Genomic DNA, 16,548 nt, shown 5'->3' on the forward strand with positions numbered 1-16,548 from the left:
TTCTTTATGAAAATGTTTAGTATATATTTTTGAAAGTATTAGATATATTTAGTTTATAATATTATTATTATTATTATTACTATTTTTTTTGGAAAAAACATTTGTAATGACTGATATTATGTTTTTGTTATTTCATTCAAATGAATACAATTACATGAAACCAAGTTGCATTTCTATGTCAATTTGTACGGTGTTATTATTATATTTATGTCGCTGTACAACATACGTACCAAATAACTATAACTCATTATTGATTCTAGTCATTAATAATATTCTTACCATTTTTTGGTTAATTTTTACTCGTTAGACATATTATTATTATGCAGTTTATATTTTACTTACCTTATCCATTCAATATTGTAATCCAATTGTTGTAAAAATACCTGTGTAAATCGGTATATGAATAGCAAATATGAGTAACATTTATGAATCCATAACACTTGCTTTTTGAGTAATAAAAAAATTTGATGTTGAAACAATTTGATTACTAAACTTAGCCATTTATAATGATTATTAACAAACAATGGATTGAATAGTAATTCATCATAATAAATGTAGTATTAATATTTTTAACACATTGAAACAGCTGTCACACACAGATATTTAATACATTTATAGATTCACATAATAGATTAATAACAGTATTTTATTCACATTTGGCCAATGACATTTCTTCACTCTTTTTTTTTTGTATATACATTAGTATACTGTTTCTAAGTTATTTATATTGATAAATATAATTTTATTTTGAATTATATAATTTAAACACAACACTTCACACACAAACAACAACATACAGTCAAAGTACAGGCAATACAAATTATTCCTTTTTAATCACTTATCATTGTGCAATGTGCATATAATTTCGCTACAAAAATATGAAATACACACATCACACATGTTTACGAATAATTTGTCTAACAATATAAGACATTTTATCAATATTAATTAATTTATTTATTTTTATAAATCAATTATATTATTGCCTATATTAATTACAGCATTATGATACTTGGTTGTATAGTGCATAATATTAATAATATATACATACATCGTTTTGATGAGAATCTAATGTTTCTTATGTATATGTTACCTACTATATTAAAATAGGTATTATATTTATTTTTATGTTGTATAATTTACTGGTATCTATGGGTTTTTTTAAAAAAAATATATTTTGAAAAATTACTGAAATTCTAAATTTATCTTTTGAATTAAGGAACCCATAATTTTATTGAGTTGTTTTTTTTCTTTTACGTCGGTAGGTATTAATCTGTACTTATTTATTTATCCACGCATTTTCTTATAAAAGGTACGAATACTTCAAAATTTGTAACTTATTAATTAGAAAAGAAATTTCATCTATTTGGTAAGATGTACTCAAAAGTTCATCATTATTTGACTGGTTTCCACAAGCCCTATACTTTTCAACCTAAATCTACCTAATTTGAATATTTTTATACGTTTTTAAATTTTTATTTCAAAGTGTTAAACCGTCGGTCAACATGACAACAGCGTTCAACACTTCCAATGTAGGCAGGTACTATTAATATAATATGATTGCACATGTCTTGTTAGTGTACACTGTAATCTGGGTAGTTACCATAAACTGAAATATAAATCGTACAGGTCATTTAAATCGTACCTATATTATGCGGACACCAGATTAACAATAATAATATTATTATACTCGGTAACTTTCTTCTAAAATCTATAGACAATCGCGGTGCAATAAAAATGTGCTCTCCCAAAGTCCTCTTATGTTTTCGAATAAACTATTTTTAATATTATTTAGGTACTACGAATTAATAAATATTTAATGCACGCCATAGTAACTACGTGATATGCTTTATATTATACTTATAGTTAGGTACATATATTATTATAAATGTGTTATGGGTGTATTATTATTATCTTATAAACACTAATTAATACTAATAACATTTGGACGCGCAATACACCCACCTTTGACGTGTTTGTGATTAGGTATACAGTATAGTTTAACCAAGCTAAACGTGCAGTTAATTCATAAAAAGAGAACTTATATTAATTTTACGATTCGTTTTTTACTCAAACAGTTGAAAAAGAAAAAATGCAAAAATAGAGGTATTTCAATTGACAACATCATAGCGTTATTGGAATATAGAGATGCATAAGCTACTGATTTGATGGTCTGCTGCTGCTGTAGGTAGACAATAATGTATATTATGTACATATCTATGTATCTATGTATTATATTTTAATTTTATATCGGAAACGATTGCTTGTGCGGTGGGCACCATTGCGCGCGTTAACTAACTACCTACGAAAATATAACAATAATATTAAAAATACACTATAAAATACAAATAACAGGTGCCTATCTAAATATAGGACCATAATATAATCGCGCGTATAATATTATGTACCTACAATGATATGATTAGGGCTGAGATTTTGATACAACGTAATTTGTTTCTCTAGTGTTTTAAAACTTACCTAAGTAGCTTTTAAAGTATTAATGTGAAGCGGTTTATTTAAATTTTGCTTTTTCGACCAACTCATTGATAAAATTTAACTTTTAAGGTAATTTTTTAATAAACAATCCTACACAATGTTTTGTTTCATCAAAGTAAACGATAGACTACCTATAGACATGCGCAACACTCGTCGACCACCGTTCTTGTATCTACAAATTGTTAAAGAGACTGTAAAAACAATATTATTTTAATTTATTTTTTTTCTTCATATTTTCTATTATCGTCTATCTGTATGTATTGTTATATAAATAATATAATATGTATACTTTTTTTTACTTCCTAAACTCAAATAAGAATTACGCACTCTTTGAATATAATATTATCATGTCTTTTTATGCTTATTTATTTATTTTAAGGCATTTTAAAATCCCAGCCCTAATATATAACAATGTATTGTTGTATAATATATAGTAATAGGTGATGTATACGAGAGGAATACGGAAAAAGAATGAAAATGCGGAGGACCGGTGATTTGAGCCACCAATATAGCACTCCAAGACGACACTGCAGAACGTCCTTAGTTAGGAGGTTGGCCGTATTGGACGATTGCCTGCGGTGGGTTGACGGGATAGGTCATGCCGGAGTTTTGCATATTCTCATCCTGTGACCCGTACTCGGCGTTCATCTGCGAACCGGTGTGCTGCACTGGCAACTGACCGTTATTGTTGCCACTCGCATACTGCGCTGCACCCGCGTGATGTTGCATATTATTATAGCCCGGTACACCATAGTTAGGGGATGGCGCATAAGGGTTATAGAGGTAATTTTGAGGCTGCATGTTCTGCTGCATCAAATACCCGCCGCCACTCGAGTTGGGTAGAGTTCTTAAGGTTCCCGGCAACAAAAATCTCCGTCCTAAGTTAATGATCGAAGTGGTTCCGTTCAAGCCTACTCCAAAGGCTGTTTTTGCCCCCGCTTCGGTTTCGTCAAGTATTGTGCCAACTACACCCTTCAACGCGGTGCCCACGCCCTCCCTTACTCCCTGGGTGTACCTGCCAAGCTTGTCAACCGTGTTGAATAGCATGTCCATCGGCTTCTGTGCAAACTGCATTGTATTCGACGGCATCAAATGATTCAACATATTCGTGGGCTGCTGCAACATATCTCCTGTAAACAACGAGTGCAGTTTAGTATAATAATAAATTATCATACTACCCTTCTAGACAGAGGTTCTTTAACTTTTTTAGGCGCTACCTTAGGGCACTTATTATTTTTGACAAATCTCGCGGGGCTTGTTTATAATAAACAAGTGTAATATTAAATTTGGTAAAAAAAATGTTTATTAAAATATAGGTAGATACGTATAAAAATGCATTCGTAGGTTCCAAATAAAGATAAGACGGTCCGTTGGTTGAAGACCGTTCGGTAGAATAATATTGCTCTAAAATTGTTATAGTCGATACATGACAATCACAAATATGATGTTTCATTGGACTCTATCCGTTTAAATAAATATAAATATACAATGCTCCACTCTGAAGAAAAATGTATACCCACAAAAAATTCTATGAAAGTACTATCTGCGTAAACTACGTGTGATGCGACATGTTCATATGTCGAATGAGTTATCGGCCGATTGTGAGTAATTGTATGCATTAGACAATTATATAATACGAAAGTTCCACTTTGCATAGTTTCAATGGCGTATAGTGATTTAAAGTTTCCACACTGCAGAAAAATAAAAAAATTGTTTGAAAAAATTATAAATTTTTTTTAAATTCTTCGTATACCTAGAACCTATATCAACAATAAATGCCTATATATTTACTATTAACTGTACTTATAAGTGACTATGTGTAGTTCAGAAATTACATTGAAAAATAATTCTTTCTAGTTGATAGACATTTAGAACGGATTTATATTAATATAGTGGGCAAACATTTTAATTTGGTACCTACCATAATATTCCAAGACCACATACAATTTATATGAATGATAAAACTAGATAATTCCGTTCTTAGTAAAGGGAGAGGCAGTTCTAATACACATAATATGAATACTAAAACAACTAATGTTTCTAAGTCACATAAAAAAAAAAAATTATTTATTACTTGGAAGTACTTAACTTTCTTAAAGTTTCACGTAATTATCTACTATTAGTATTATTAATAATCATGAGCATCGCAAATTCTAAGGACAACCCCGTTTGTATAGGTGTCAGATACAGAATTGACTTAATTTGTCAACGAATTACTGTTCAGGATAATTGAAATTATAATTGTAGATACCTACCTATGTTAAAGTTTGAAGTCGACTGGTCTGGATAAACTGGTGAATTACTTAACGTTTGGCCCTCATATCCGTTATCAGCGTTGCCGTTTGGATAATATGGATGCGGGTATAGTCTATGCACTTGTTGATCCATGGGCAGCTTTCCGGGAGCTAAATAGTTCGGTGGTAATCGGGGGAAATGTTGCAATATCGGCAAGCCTTGTCTTTGTGGCATTTGTGATGAATATTGAGTATAAGGAGGATTTAGCGCGCTATTCATAGAGTTTTGCTGGTTACTCAAAGGAAGTTGTGGGTTAATCGTCTGTTTGTTCATCTGTAGAAGAGGTCTTCGTCCATTTTGGCCTGGTGGTGGTAGCATTAATGGTGTGTTTGGGTTAACCTCTTTAGGTAGGTTAGTTTCAGCAAAATTTGGTGCCCGTGGCGGACCATCAGTCTGCATAGTTGGAGGTTGTTGAGAATTAGTTACCATAGGTAAACTTCCAGAAAACATTGGTACTCGACCATCACCCGGAATGTTTAATTGACCTGCACCATTCCTTAGCTGTTGTTGTAGATTCGATCCACCAAATTCAGCATTCATGGTTGTTTCGGCCATATCCTTTAAACCTGGTGGCAATTCATTTTCAATTCTATTCATCGGACCCATCACCGTTCCTAGTAATTGTGGTTTTTGTTGTTGTTGTTGTTGTGGTGGTGGTGGTGGTGGTAGTGATGGTAGCTGTTCTGGTGGCAGTAGCTGTTGTGGTGGTCTTGGTTGCTGATCTTGTTGTTGTTGCTGTTGTTGCAGTTGTTGTTGCAGTTTTTGCTGTTGCAGTTGTGCATCTTGTTGTAATTGTTGTGCGCGTTGTAGCTCTTCTTCTTCTTCACAATATACACAATTCTAAAATATGAAATTAATTATGTTACTAATAGAACTCGAAATAAAATATTTAACTTCGCTTATGTTTAGATATTTGTAAATATTATAACATGATTGGTTATTACTAACACTAACATTCAAATATCCAATAAATTATAAAAGTATAAAAACCTGTCATACACAATTTACGCTACACAATTATAATACTATATATTGTACATATTTAATTTAAGTTTTTCCTAATTAGAATTAAAATTTACTCGAACAAATCTTTAAATCATTTATATCATTTATTTTAAACGGCTAAGTATGGTAGGTACCTATTAAGAAAAATACACTATAAAAGCATATAATATTATTAATAGGTAATAGGTATTTCAATACATATCAACTTTACCATTTTTAAATTAAAATATTTTAATTATAATGATTATTGAATAATAATATAACATTATGTAGTTTTGATCACAGCCGTGGCCAGCACACTAGCGGATGACGCGCTATACAATATCAAAATTATATTTCAAAATAGAATATAGTACTAGAAAAAAATAATAACATTTGATACACAATAAATATTTTAGTCTTATGCAAAAGAGCCTTATATGTTTATTAAAAAAAAAAAAAAAAAATATTTTATTGAAATATACTATGACATTTTCAAACTTTAATAGTAACACTTCACCCGTTAATACGCCTATATGGTTTGCTTTAAAATTAAGTTTGTTTCAAAATAAATCTGAATTTAAAAATTGTTAGTATTTATTTTAATTATTTTTCCACGGAGCAAAATAATTAATTAAACATTAATATTGTAGTGCGGACGATCGTGAGAATGATATATAACTTCAAGGAGCCACGAGAATATTAAAAATTGTATTTCCCTTGAGTTAATCATTAGCACGTTGATCATAAGTGATAAATATAGTATCGATCCTTTGGATTTTTGAGTGAAATATTAATAACAACAATACGCTATAACTTATTATTATTAATGTAATTTATATCCTATTTACTTGTAAAAAGTTATTTAAAAATTGTATAGATTATTTCACATAAATGATAAAAAATAAATACATATTTATTAGTTTATTACCTATTACATTTAATTATGAATATTTTTGTAATTAAATAAAAGCGTGCTAAAAAAGTAATAACATCAATACAATGTAGTTAATACATAAATATTACTAGCAGTAAATCGAAAAAACCTACCTACCTAATTATTCAATTAAAATAATTTAGTTTTCAAATGTTACAATAAGTTATGTTTGTCGCATTAACAATCGTCGTATATTAAGTTAAATTAAAATGAAAATTGGGAACTCGTTCTGTTGCATTTCTGCTGTCATTGAGAGCGGGTCACTATACAGTATACATAAATTCTGAACAGACGAAGCGAGTGAATCAGCCACATACAATATTTCTAAAGATAATTTATGTTACATTATCATACAGACTGCAAAGAGTGACAATATATTATATATTTATAATTGATGGTTAAGTACGGATAGGTACAGGAAAAAGTGAGTTATAAGTCGAATTAAAAACTAGGTAATTAATATATTTTTCACAACTTTGATAAGTTGAAAATTAATGGATAAAACAATTGACTAAGTAAAGAAAAAGATTTCATGTTTTTAATCGGTAAGAAAAATTAAATACCTACTTACTGACTAGAATGATTAGCACCAGATGAATTTGGATATTTTTAATGCTAGAAGTTGTGTGTCCTACCTTTGGGGAGCATACGAGTATTTTCTATTTCCGGATATAAAATACTTATAAGTCAATGCACTGAATGATAATTATTATAATACATAACCTTTAAATAACTTATTTATGAAATGAAAAAAAAAAACTCATTTTACTTATTTCTTTTACACAATAATATACTCAATAGCGATTTTTCTTAGTGATAACTGATAATTATAATTATAATTGATTGTACAAAATAACAACTAGGTATATTAAAAAGAGAGATTTATGTATAGATAAATTGCTGTTATTTCGTGAGATTTTATACACATATATAATTTGATATATTTTGTGGTGTCAGTGCAGGTGTCATAATGATTTACCGATTAGAAAGACAAAAAATATGTAATACAAAAACATATGTGTGTATAAGATTAGTCTATATATTATTACATCCCGGATATTATATTTTAATTTAATACCGACAATCCTTAAAGTGACCGACGCCCACCTACACAACATGTCAAACTCAAACTGGTTTAATGGTTACACATTATATGACTTGTACGAGAATTTATCGTATAATATAATTTAGACATTTTTATGATTTTATTTAAATATTTATCTGAAGTATATGAGTAATAATTTAAATAATTTGAGAGCCAACCCCAACATCCTACTATCCGACGGTATAACGAAAATAAAAAATATATTATTCCTTAAAGTTTAAACTACAAATTTTACCACTGTATAGCAATACAACAATAACAGCCACGACACCAACGACTATTATAATAATATTATGATTAATAATAAACCGATATTTCTACATATAATACCGTAGTCGACACGAAAAAACCTCATAATATGTGTCGTATTTACGATGTTGAAGTCCCTGGAATCAGAAAAAATTAAGTTATAATTTTATAGCATAATATCCGATATCGCTAATGTACTCGTCGTAGAATTAATGAAAAATAATGAATAAAACCACGTGTGTGTGTTTCACCTGCTATTGATTTACATACAGATAGATCGATTACGAAATACTTAATTTTTCGTGCGATTATAAAATTTATAAAACGATTCCGACACTGTCGTTCAAGAAAATCTTGGCAAAAAATATGACCTATATAAATATATTATACGATAAAACCACCAACATGGCAAGACATCGTTACCACATAAATAAACTTTAAAAAAGTAAATATTGAATTTTAACAGCAATTTTTCTCCACGCATAAATAGGTTCAAAATTAGCTTTAAAATTTCTCTCTGTAAGATGACAGACTGTTTTTTTTTTCAAAACGATTATTCGCGCGTCTTAACGGAGGCTTTTCCGTGTCGTCGACTTATAATAATATACTACATTATTATCGAGGTGCTCGGGCGCCCTCGCGAGTGCACGACATAACGCGTAGTCTTTAATATTTTTATATATAGGTACACCGACCTGATTTGCGAAGATCGCGACGAGCAGCCAGAGGCAGGTCGCAGCGGCGAGCCGGCCTGAAGCTTTTTTACCGTCGACGGCCATCGTCGTCGTCGTCGTCGTTTCAGTGACAATTGCTCGACTTGACGCTTATTAACTGCGACGGCGAAGAAACGAAAAAAAAAATGTACCGAAATAGAAATGTCTTTGGGTGAAGTATTGTGCGACACCGGTGCAGTGCTGGTACGTTATCGACGACACTCGATCGGTATCGTTTTTATATAGGCCCGAGCTTCGCCGATCGTCGAGGATGGCGTGTTGTCGGAGCGGATCTTTTGTGTTCCGCCAAACCGCCTAGCAGATGTGACAGATCGCGTGCTCGTGACGCGTTTGTTTTTTGCGGCAATAATAAAATAACAACAATGTGTGTGTGTGTGTGTGTGTGTGTGTGTGGGTGAACGAATTATAAAAAAATATTATTTGAAGCGTATATCGTACATTACTGTATTATTATTATTAATATTATCGTCGCATCGTTATCGAACGACCGAAGACGGTCTCGACCGTGTACACGATTTTGGGAGGGGGTTAAGACGGTGCCAAACCTAACTTATTAGACTTACGACACGGACGGGCTCTCGACGAGAGACGAATCGAGAGAGGTTAGGGCTTTATCGGCGTGATCGACGATTCAACGGGCGCACAACGGTCGTTCGACTTAACAGCGTCATCGGGATAGCGCGTATAATAGTACCTGTCGGAGCGAGAAAAACAAACACGCGACGTGATTTGCCCGCCCGTCGACGTCGGGCGGGCCGCGTGTGTTGTTGACGCAACGTACATACGAGCCGACCCATTCGTGTACACATTATTGCTACAAATTATTGTTGTAATACGAATTATTATTATTATTATGACGATGGAAATTTGACAGGTGTCGTTTACCGGTGGCAACGGCGGCCGTGCGACGAGGTTACAATATTATACTACCTCCACCGCCTCCTTGTTGGCGTGTAATGATTTCGCGAATAATGTCGAGTACCAAATACTTATATATTATTATGTCACGGACAGAGTAGACATTTGGACAATTTTTAGATTGTACTGCCCATTTATGGTGGGCGATTTAGTTAAAATCATATACTGCCCGAGCTGTATAGAATTGCAGGCATGCAGTTTGAAAATTTCAAATCAATCAAATCGTTTTGAAGGGTATCAGGATGACGGGGTGACATCACGCTAGCACCCCGAATTAGAGTTTGAAATTCTGAACTTCCTTGTAAGTTGCAAAAAGTTTTCGCGCTGTTACATTTCGTTACGTAATGATTACATAATCTTGTGAAATGTTGGTGTAAAAGTTTACGATTTGGGGTACTGGAGTGACGGACCTTATCGTCAAGTATTAACTATTTACTTTTACAATTATGATGTTATAATCTTGAAACGACAGTAATTGACGAAATAATAATAAGTTAATGGCGTAAGTTACAATGTCCGATTTACTACACGCAAAGTATACTTGGACCGGTCAAAGAATACCTAACTCTGAGTGGCCAAAATGATGCATTTTCGTGTATTTTTCACGTACATTAAAGTATTCATATAGACCGGGCAATCTAAACATTGCCCGAAAGTCTACTTTGCCCGTAACATATATATAATATTATGGTACAATATGACATACCGTCGTGTGCACGCGTGATGGTAAAAAAAACAAATAAACACTCAAAAATATATTATAACGTATAATGGGTATATAATATATGGATGGCGTACAAATAATATACACGCCATCGACGTTTTTTCGAATTTTTTCGGCGAAAAAAAGTGTATAAATAATAAAAACGACACTTATACCGCGGCCTCCCAATTATAATAATTGTTGCTGTTTTTTTTGCCTTTTCCACATTTTTGAAAGGTAATTTTCTTTTTTATGCACCTTTGTTTCCATTGTATAATAACCCGTCATTAAAATAATCATTCCATACAATTTTCGTCACAAAGGGGGCGCGCGTCGAGTATAAATTGCTAGATCTCCCAAGCATTATAGTCGTTTTCTGAATCAATGCATTTTTTTTAACGAAAAATACACTTATTTATCTTTTATAGAATTCGATTTCCAGAAAAATGAAGAGCTATTCCGTAATCACCGTGTCAATCGTTTTGGCCTTTTTTGCGGCCAACACGTCTGTGAGTATAATACATTAAGCTAGTGTTTAACAAATGATATAATATCCTAAAAATTTGCATTTTTCCCTCCGTCATAAGACATAATAATAAGCCATTAACGTTTTAATCATTCCAATATTGTGCCTTGCGATCGTACATATTTAACCATTATAGTTTGTCCTTAAATGACAAAATGTTGATTCGTAAAACTCATAAAAATATAGGCAAGAACGATCATATTTTTTGTCAAATTAGTCATAAAATTGAAATATTAAGCAACGTGTACTTGACTTCCAAAATTAAGGAGCCCCACCAACCTATAAACCTATAATTTTTTTGATTTTTAGTGGAACAATATTAATATTATGCAGAACATTAATTAATTAAAAATTAAAGATTGAAAATTTAACAGAAGGTTTTCCGTAAGTTTTTATATCCCATTTAAAATATCCAATGAACATATTATAGTGACAATACATTTTTATAAGCGTTTATAAATTTTAAATATTTATGAAACTCATCAAAATCACAAATATTCTCAAATTATTTTGTAGCTCATACTCTATGACGTTTTTAAAACTTAAATCTTGAAAATTTAATTCAAGATCTTTCAAAAGTTATAACGATCCTAATGATTTCAAAAGTACATAAACTCCAATAAAAATTTCGCTGGAATTGAGTCTTCAAATGAAAAATAATGATTTATTTATTTTGTTCTAATCCCAAACATATTTTTCGTACTAAAAACTTTTCACTCTTACCTACGTGGCTACGTATATTTATATTGTTATTTTTAGTGTTTAATTTAAGCAATACTATATTTAAAATATTTAAACTAATTTTAAGATATTTATACCACGAACCAATTCATATCGGTTTTAGTTTACGTCGTATTGACGACTTAAAACTTTATGAGACTATAACTAGTAATATTTTATGAAATAAGATGATGATGCATGAATTTGTTTTGATAAAAATGTATTTAATCTAACGTATTACTAATGGAATTAGATATTATTTTATAATATCAATATAAATACAAAATAATATATCTTTAGAAATATAGGCTGATAGATCATCTCTGCTCATAATCGTTTTTTTGTTTACACGAGACTATTAATATTCCAATGAATCAAAATTTAACAACACATTCATTGCAGTGATCTAATCAACGACGAGGTATTCTCGAAACTTACCATGATATAGCATAGCGAGTCACTGACTTTTCAAAAATAGGTTTATTGGCTTTTATATAATTATTTGCATTTTGCATAAATATTATAAACAATAGTTACCTCTAAATAGTACAGACCGCAAAACCTTTATACATTTATAATTAATTTGATATTATCTTCAATGCCTAACAATATTCTTTTTCTATTTTTTATATGGTAATTATGCATTATTATGTATTTATGTATACAATTATAATATGTACATATCTTAATAAAATATTATGTTTTCGTGTGAGTGGAGTGTCAAAAATAACAATAATTGTCTGAGTCATTTTAATACAACAATTTAAATACATCACAATCAGCAGAGTTTAATCAACACTTTATATATACGTACGTTTTATATTGCTCTATTTTTAATTAAAAAGTATGGTAACTATAACTAATGGTATCAAATTCTTGAGTTATGCACGTATCTCTACAATGAGTAAAATACAGTGTATACCCAATATGTGCGAAACTTTAGTGAGTTTTTACGATTTATTAAATAATTATTATTGTTTTTAATATAGTGATAATAATACGTACTTAAGGTATATACTTTCTATTACGATTCAATATTAATTTACAATGCCTTATATATTTCATTTAAGTATTTGTTTAGTGAAGGATTAAATAAAAGACAATAATTAATGTTTTACGGTATACATGTCATTAACTATAGTATAGAAGATAATTATTATGTCAGCTGTCAAAAGACTGAGAATCATCACTCATCAGATTTAGTATAATTAAATCAAACCTTTGCACAATTGATTGGAACGGTGGAATAATATTATAATTTATAACAGCTTTTTGGCCTTAGTTTATAAGCCCTAAATGGGCCCCATACCTATGTTTTATTAGAAAGTTAAAATTAAAAAAAAATAAATACACATATTTCTTTGAACAGTATTTTATAACTTTACCATTTACAAATCTGCTGTATATTTAGTTTTATTTTTTTATGATTTTTATTTTTATTTATTTATTAGCAATGTCAATGCTCAAAGAAAATTTAATAATTGCTGTACTTCTTTTGTTTACTAAGTATAAATTGAAATGTTAGATTCAATACTCAACATCACGAGTTATGACAAGTAGGGTTTTATATTTTTAATTTTTGTTTTAAATAATCGTTTTTATCCCTAGACAAAATTGCCTAATTAACAATTGTTGTTGATTAAATAAAACCTATCTTAATTTGTATAATTTGTATTTAAACGTGTATGTCTTATACTTAAGTATTAATTTATCGCTATTAAATAAAAGCGATTAACAGGCTAACGTGATTAGAAAATCTTTTATCATATTATAATGTTTAATCGTTGAAATCGTATCACAAAAAAAAAAAAAATCATTAATAATCTGTTACTGATTGCATAGCAATAGGTAAAGAAATTTCAAATATATTTTAGTAATCATTATATAAATCTAAATGTACACTGCTTTTGATCAATGTGTGTTGACGTGATGTAAATATTGTATCGAGTGACACTTGCCTAAGTATTAATCATAGAAATATTGTAAACGAAATTCCCTTTCATAAAGAGACTTTGACTATACGTTGTAGTATTTTATCCTACCAAAAAGAGCCACTACTGACTTAAGAACAAATAAATAATTTCGAGTAATATGCATAATTACCTATCTCGTGTTGTTCAAATGATTATACATAATTTAATTTTTCATTTATTTTTTATGAAATAAGAAAAAAACTACTATTAAATATTATAAGCACTTTTATCGCAATATTTATAATACATTAAGAGACGATATGTAGACGGGTAAAATCATTCCGTTGTACTTTTTAACAGTTTCTCGTTATTACGTTTCGTTGATTATAATACCTACCTACCTAATGTGCAATTAAAATATTAATCGCGTAACGACACAACGGGTCAAATTTGCACATTTGTGACGTAAATCGGTTGATTAAATATTATTATTATTGTTATTATGTTTCTCCTTCATTCATTTCTTTTATCGATTTTCAGGCACACAATTCGTTCCTCGGACAAGACAGTTGTGACATAAAGTATCACTTTCACGAAAATTTGGCTTCGATCCTCGAGAACGACGTAGGCATAGCAGCAATCAATGAAGTGCGACAGAACTTAAAAGATATTTGCTTGGACCCGAAAGCCCACAATGCAATCGTTTCCCTAACCGACGCGATCACCGACGTGACGACGAACACCAATGTCTCGCAAACTCTGGGAAATGTATTCTACTGGGCCAGGAAGGTCATGAAGGACCCTAACTTCCGTATCGTTTGGCACGAGTCAATGAAGGGCGTAAACATGTGTTTTGATAAACTCCCGTTCACCAAGCAGATAACAGACGTGGTATTAAATAACTTTAATTTATTGTTGACACATCCCAAATTCGACACCGAATTTGAAACGGTGATCAAGAATATATCCAAGCTGATCAACTTCCGCAAAAACTTCATGTTCAAAGCTGCAACTGCTTTCCTTCCCAAAGGCCGACCGATGAGACGTTCAAACTCCAGAAATGGTCAACAATAATTGCAATAGAGTTGTATGTGTCCACGCTGCACCGAAAAAAAATATAATAAATTTAAAAAAAGAATAACGAAGCGATAACATATATAAGCATACAAGTAAAATTAAAAATAACTTAAAAAAAATTGTATTCCAAAATGTTTTCCATTTATATAAAACAAATAATTATTGTAAACCACGTTTGCTCCATTATTTGTAACCATAAAATTATTGTACATAAAATTTAATAGGATCCACACCATCACACGACTGTAATACGAATTATAAGACAATAAAATTACAGTCGAATTTCTCGTTAACCGATTTAATAATTTGCGCATTACAACAGATAAAGTAAATCATAAATTAGATAATATTTTATCGTACTTTTATATGTTTTACGACTGGGTTGGGGTCGTCTGAAAATAATAGGGAAAATAACGATTGAATCCATTGACCAAATAATATTATAATGATCGGTACGATTATTATTTGAATTTCAATAACAGAAGACGCACTAAATAGCGCTTAAGTCAGTTTAACGTTACTATATTCGATCGTCTGCCAGAACTCTTTTCTGATCGATATTTTCGTTTGAGGTGTTTCTCAACGTCTTCCAAAAATATCGGTCGTAAATCGATAATGCATAATAATATAATAATGAGTTAACCGGCCAGTGCGTATTGGACTTGACGTTGCGTATCATAAACGTAAATAACAATAAAATTGTTGTCGAACCGATCGCGGTCAGCGGTGGTGCCGGGGCAACATCGGATAACGTGCCCCTCCCCCCCCCCTAAAAAAAAAAAGCAAATCATTGAAGATTTCGCTAATTTTGAGTAGCGTTTTAAATTCTGGACCGCGTGCGATACGAAACACAAATGTTATATTATGTTCATCAATAATTATAGGTACCTTCATCTCTACCAGGTACATTATAATATTATATGTGTTGCGTCGTGTGTTATCGTGTTAAAAAATAATATGTTTACGTACAATGCGCACTGCATTATATTATCGTTTATCGGTATTCTAATCGGCTAACGCTTATTTTAATATACGTTTGAAAGTAGGTCGTCGCCGGTTATGTGTGTTATAGTTATGCTGTTCAGGTACCCATCGTCTATTTACAAGAGTATGGAGTATGGCAAAACACATGTCGATAATGACGCGGTTGTGTTAATATTACAATGTTGACATTTGACGCGAAGTCGAATCGTCGAATGTAATAAATGGTTTTACGCATACCTATTAGGCGCGTGCACATGTATCATTCGTGGTTTTAGTCGAATACGATGTGCGAAAAAAAAATTTTTTAAAAAAAAAAAACAAGGTGGCAAAACAATATTGTAATTAATTTTAATTTACATTAAAGTTCACTACGGGTTTACAAAGATAAACTATGTATTGTATACGTTTTAGCGCAGAATTAATTTCGTAGTAAAAACATAAATTTACTACACACGTTATTATTATATTTTTGCACGCACATGTCGCCGCCGCCAGAAGTCGTCGCACTATACAATAATAATAGAACCTAAATTTATATTATATTATATACTGCACACTATCTACTTTGATACCTGACTCGTACAATACTTTTTATGGGTATATGCGATTGTCAATCGACTATGCGAGTTATTATAATATATAATAACGAGATCTCATTTGATCCCGAACTGTGATCATTCGGTTTTTTTTCAGACGGCTATAATATTATAATTATCGGTATTTTATTATATTTCACTTATGCGTTTCGAATATACATAACGTATATTATACATACCTTAGTTTAGAGGTTTCCAATGAGGGTGTCGCGAACGTCTTGAGCGCTGTGAAATTATTTCAAATATAAAACGACATGTACGTCATATATTTTTTGATAATTCGGAAAAAATAATTTTATGAAAGATAAAAC

General features: G+C 30.9%; 2 protein-coding genes across 2 annotated transcripts; one reads left to right on the forward strand and one right to left on the reverse strand.

Moving 5' to 3' along the window:
- Positions 1–1,829: 1,829 nt before the first annotated feature.
- On the reverse strand, positions 1,830–9,474 carry LOC114122075 (nuclear receptor coactivator 6-like). Its single transcript, XM_027984630.2, has 3 exons — positions 8,762–9,474; positions 4,752–5,631; positions 1,830–3,626 (listed from the first exon to the last, which is right to left on the reverse strand). The coding sequence occupies exons 1-3, from the start codon at positions 8,843–8,845 to the stop codon at positions 3,037–3,039; spliced, it is 1,554 nt and encodes a 517-aa protein (XP_027840431.2). The 5' UTR covers positions 8,846–9,474; the 3' UTR covers positions 1,830–3,036.
- A 1,288-nt stretch (positions 9,475–10,762) lies between these two features.
- On the forward strand, positions 10,763–14,950 carry LOC114122079 (uncharacterized). Its single transcript, XM_027984634.2, has 2 exons — positions 10,763–10,930; positions 14,121–14,950. The coding sequence occupies exons 1-2, from the start codon at positions 10,868–10,870 to the stop codon at positions 14,652–14,654; spliced, it is 597 nt and encodes a 198-aa protein (XP_027840435.1). The 5' UTR covers positions 10,763–10,867; the 3' UTR covers positions 14,655–14,950.
- The last annotated feature ends 1,598 nt before the right edge of the window (positions 14,951–16,548 follow it).

Source organism: Aphis gossypii, chromosome X, assembly GCF_020184175.1.
Source record: "Aphis gossypii isolate Hap1 chromosome X, ASM2018417v2, whole genome shotgun sequence".
Classification (NCBI taxonomy): domain Eukaryota; kingdom Metazoa; phylum Arthropoda; class Insecta; order Hemiptera; family Aphididae; genus Aphis; species Aphis gossypii.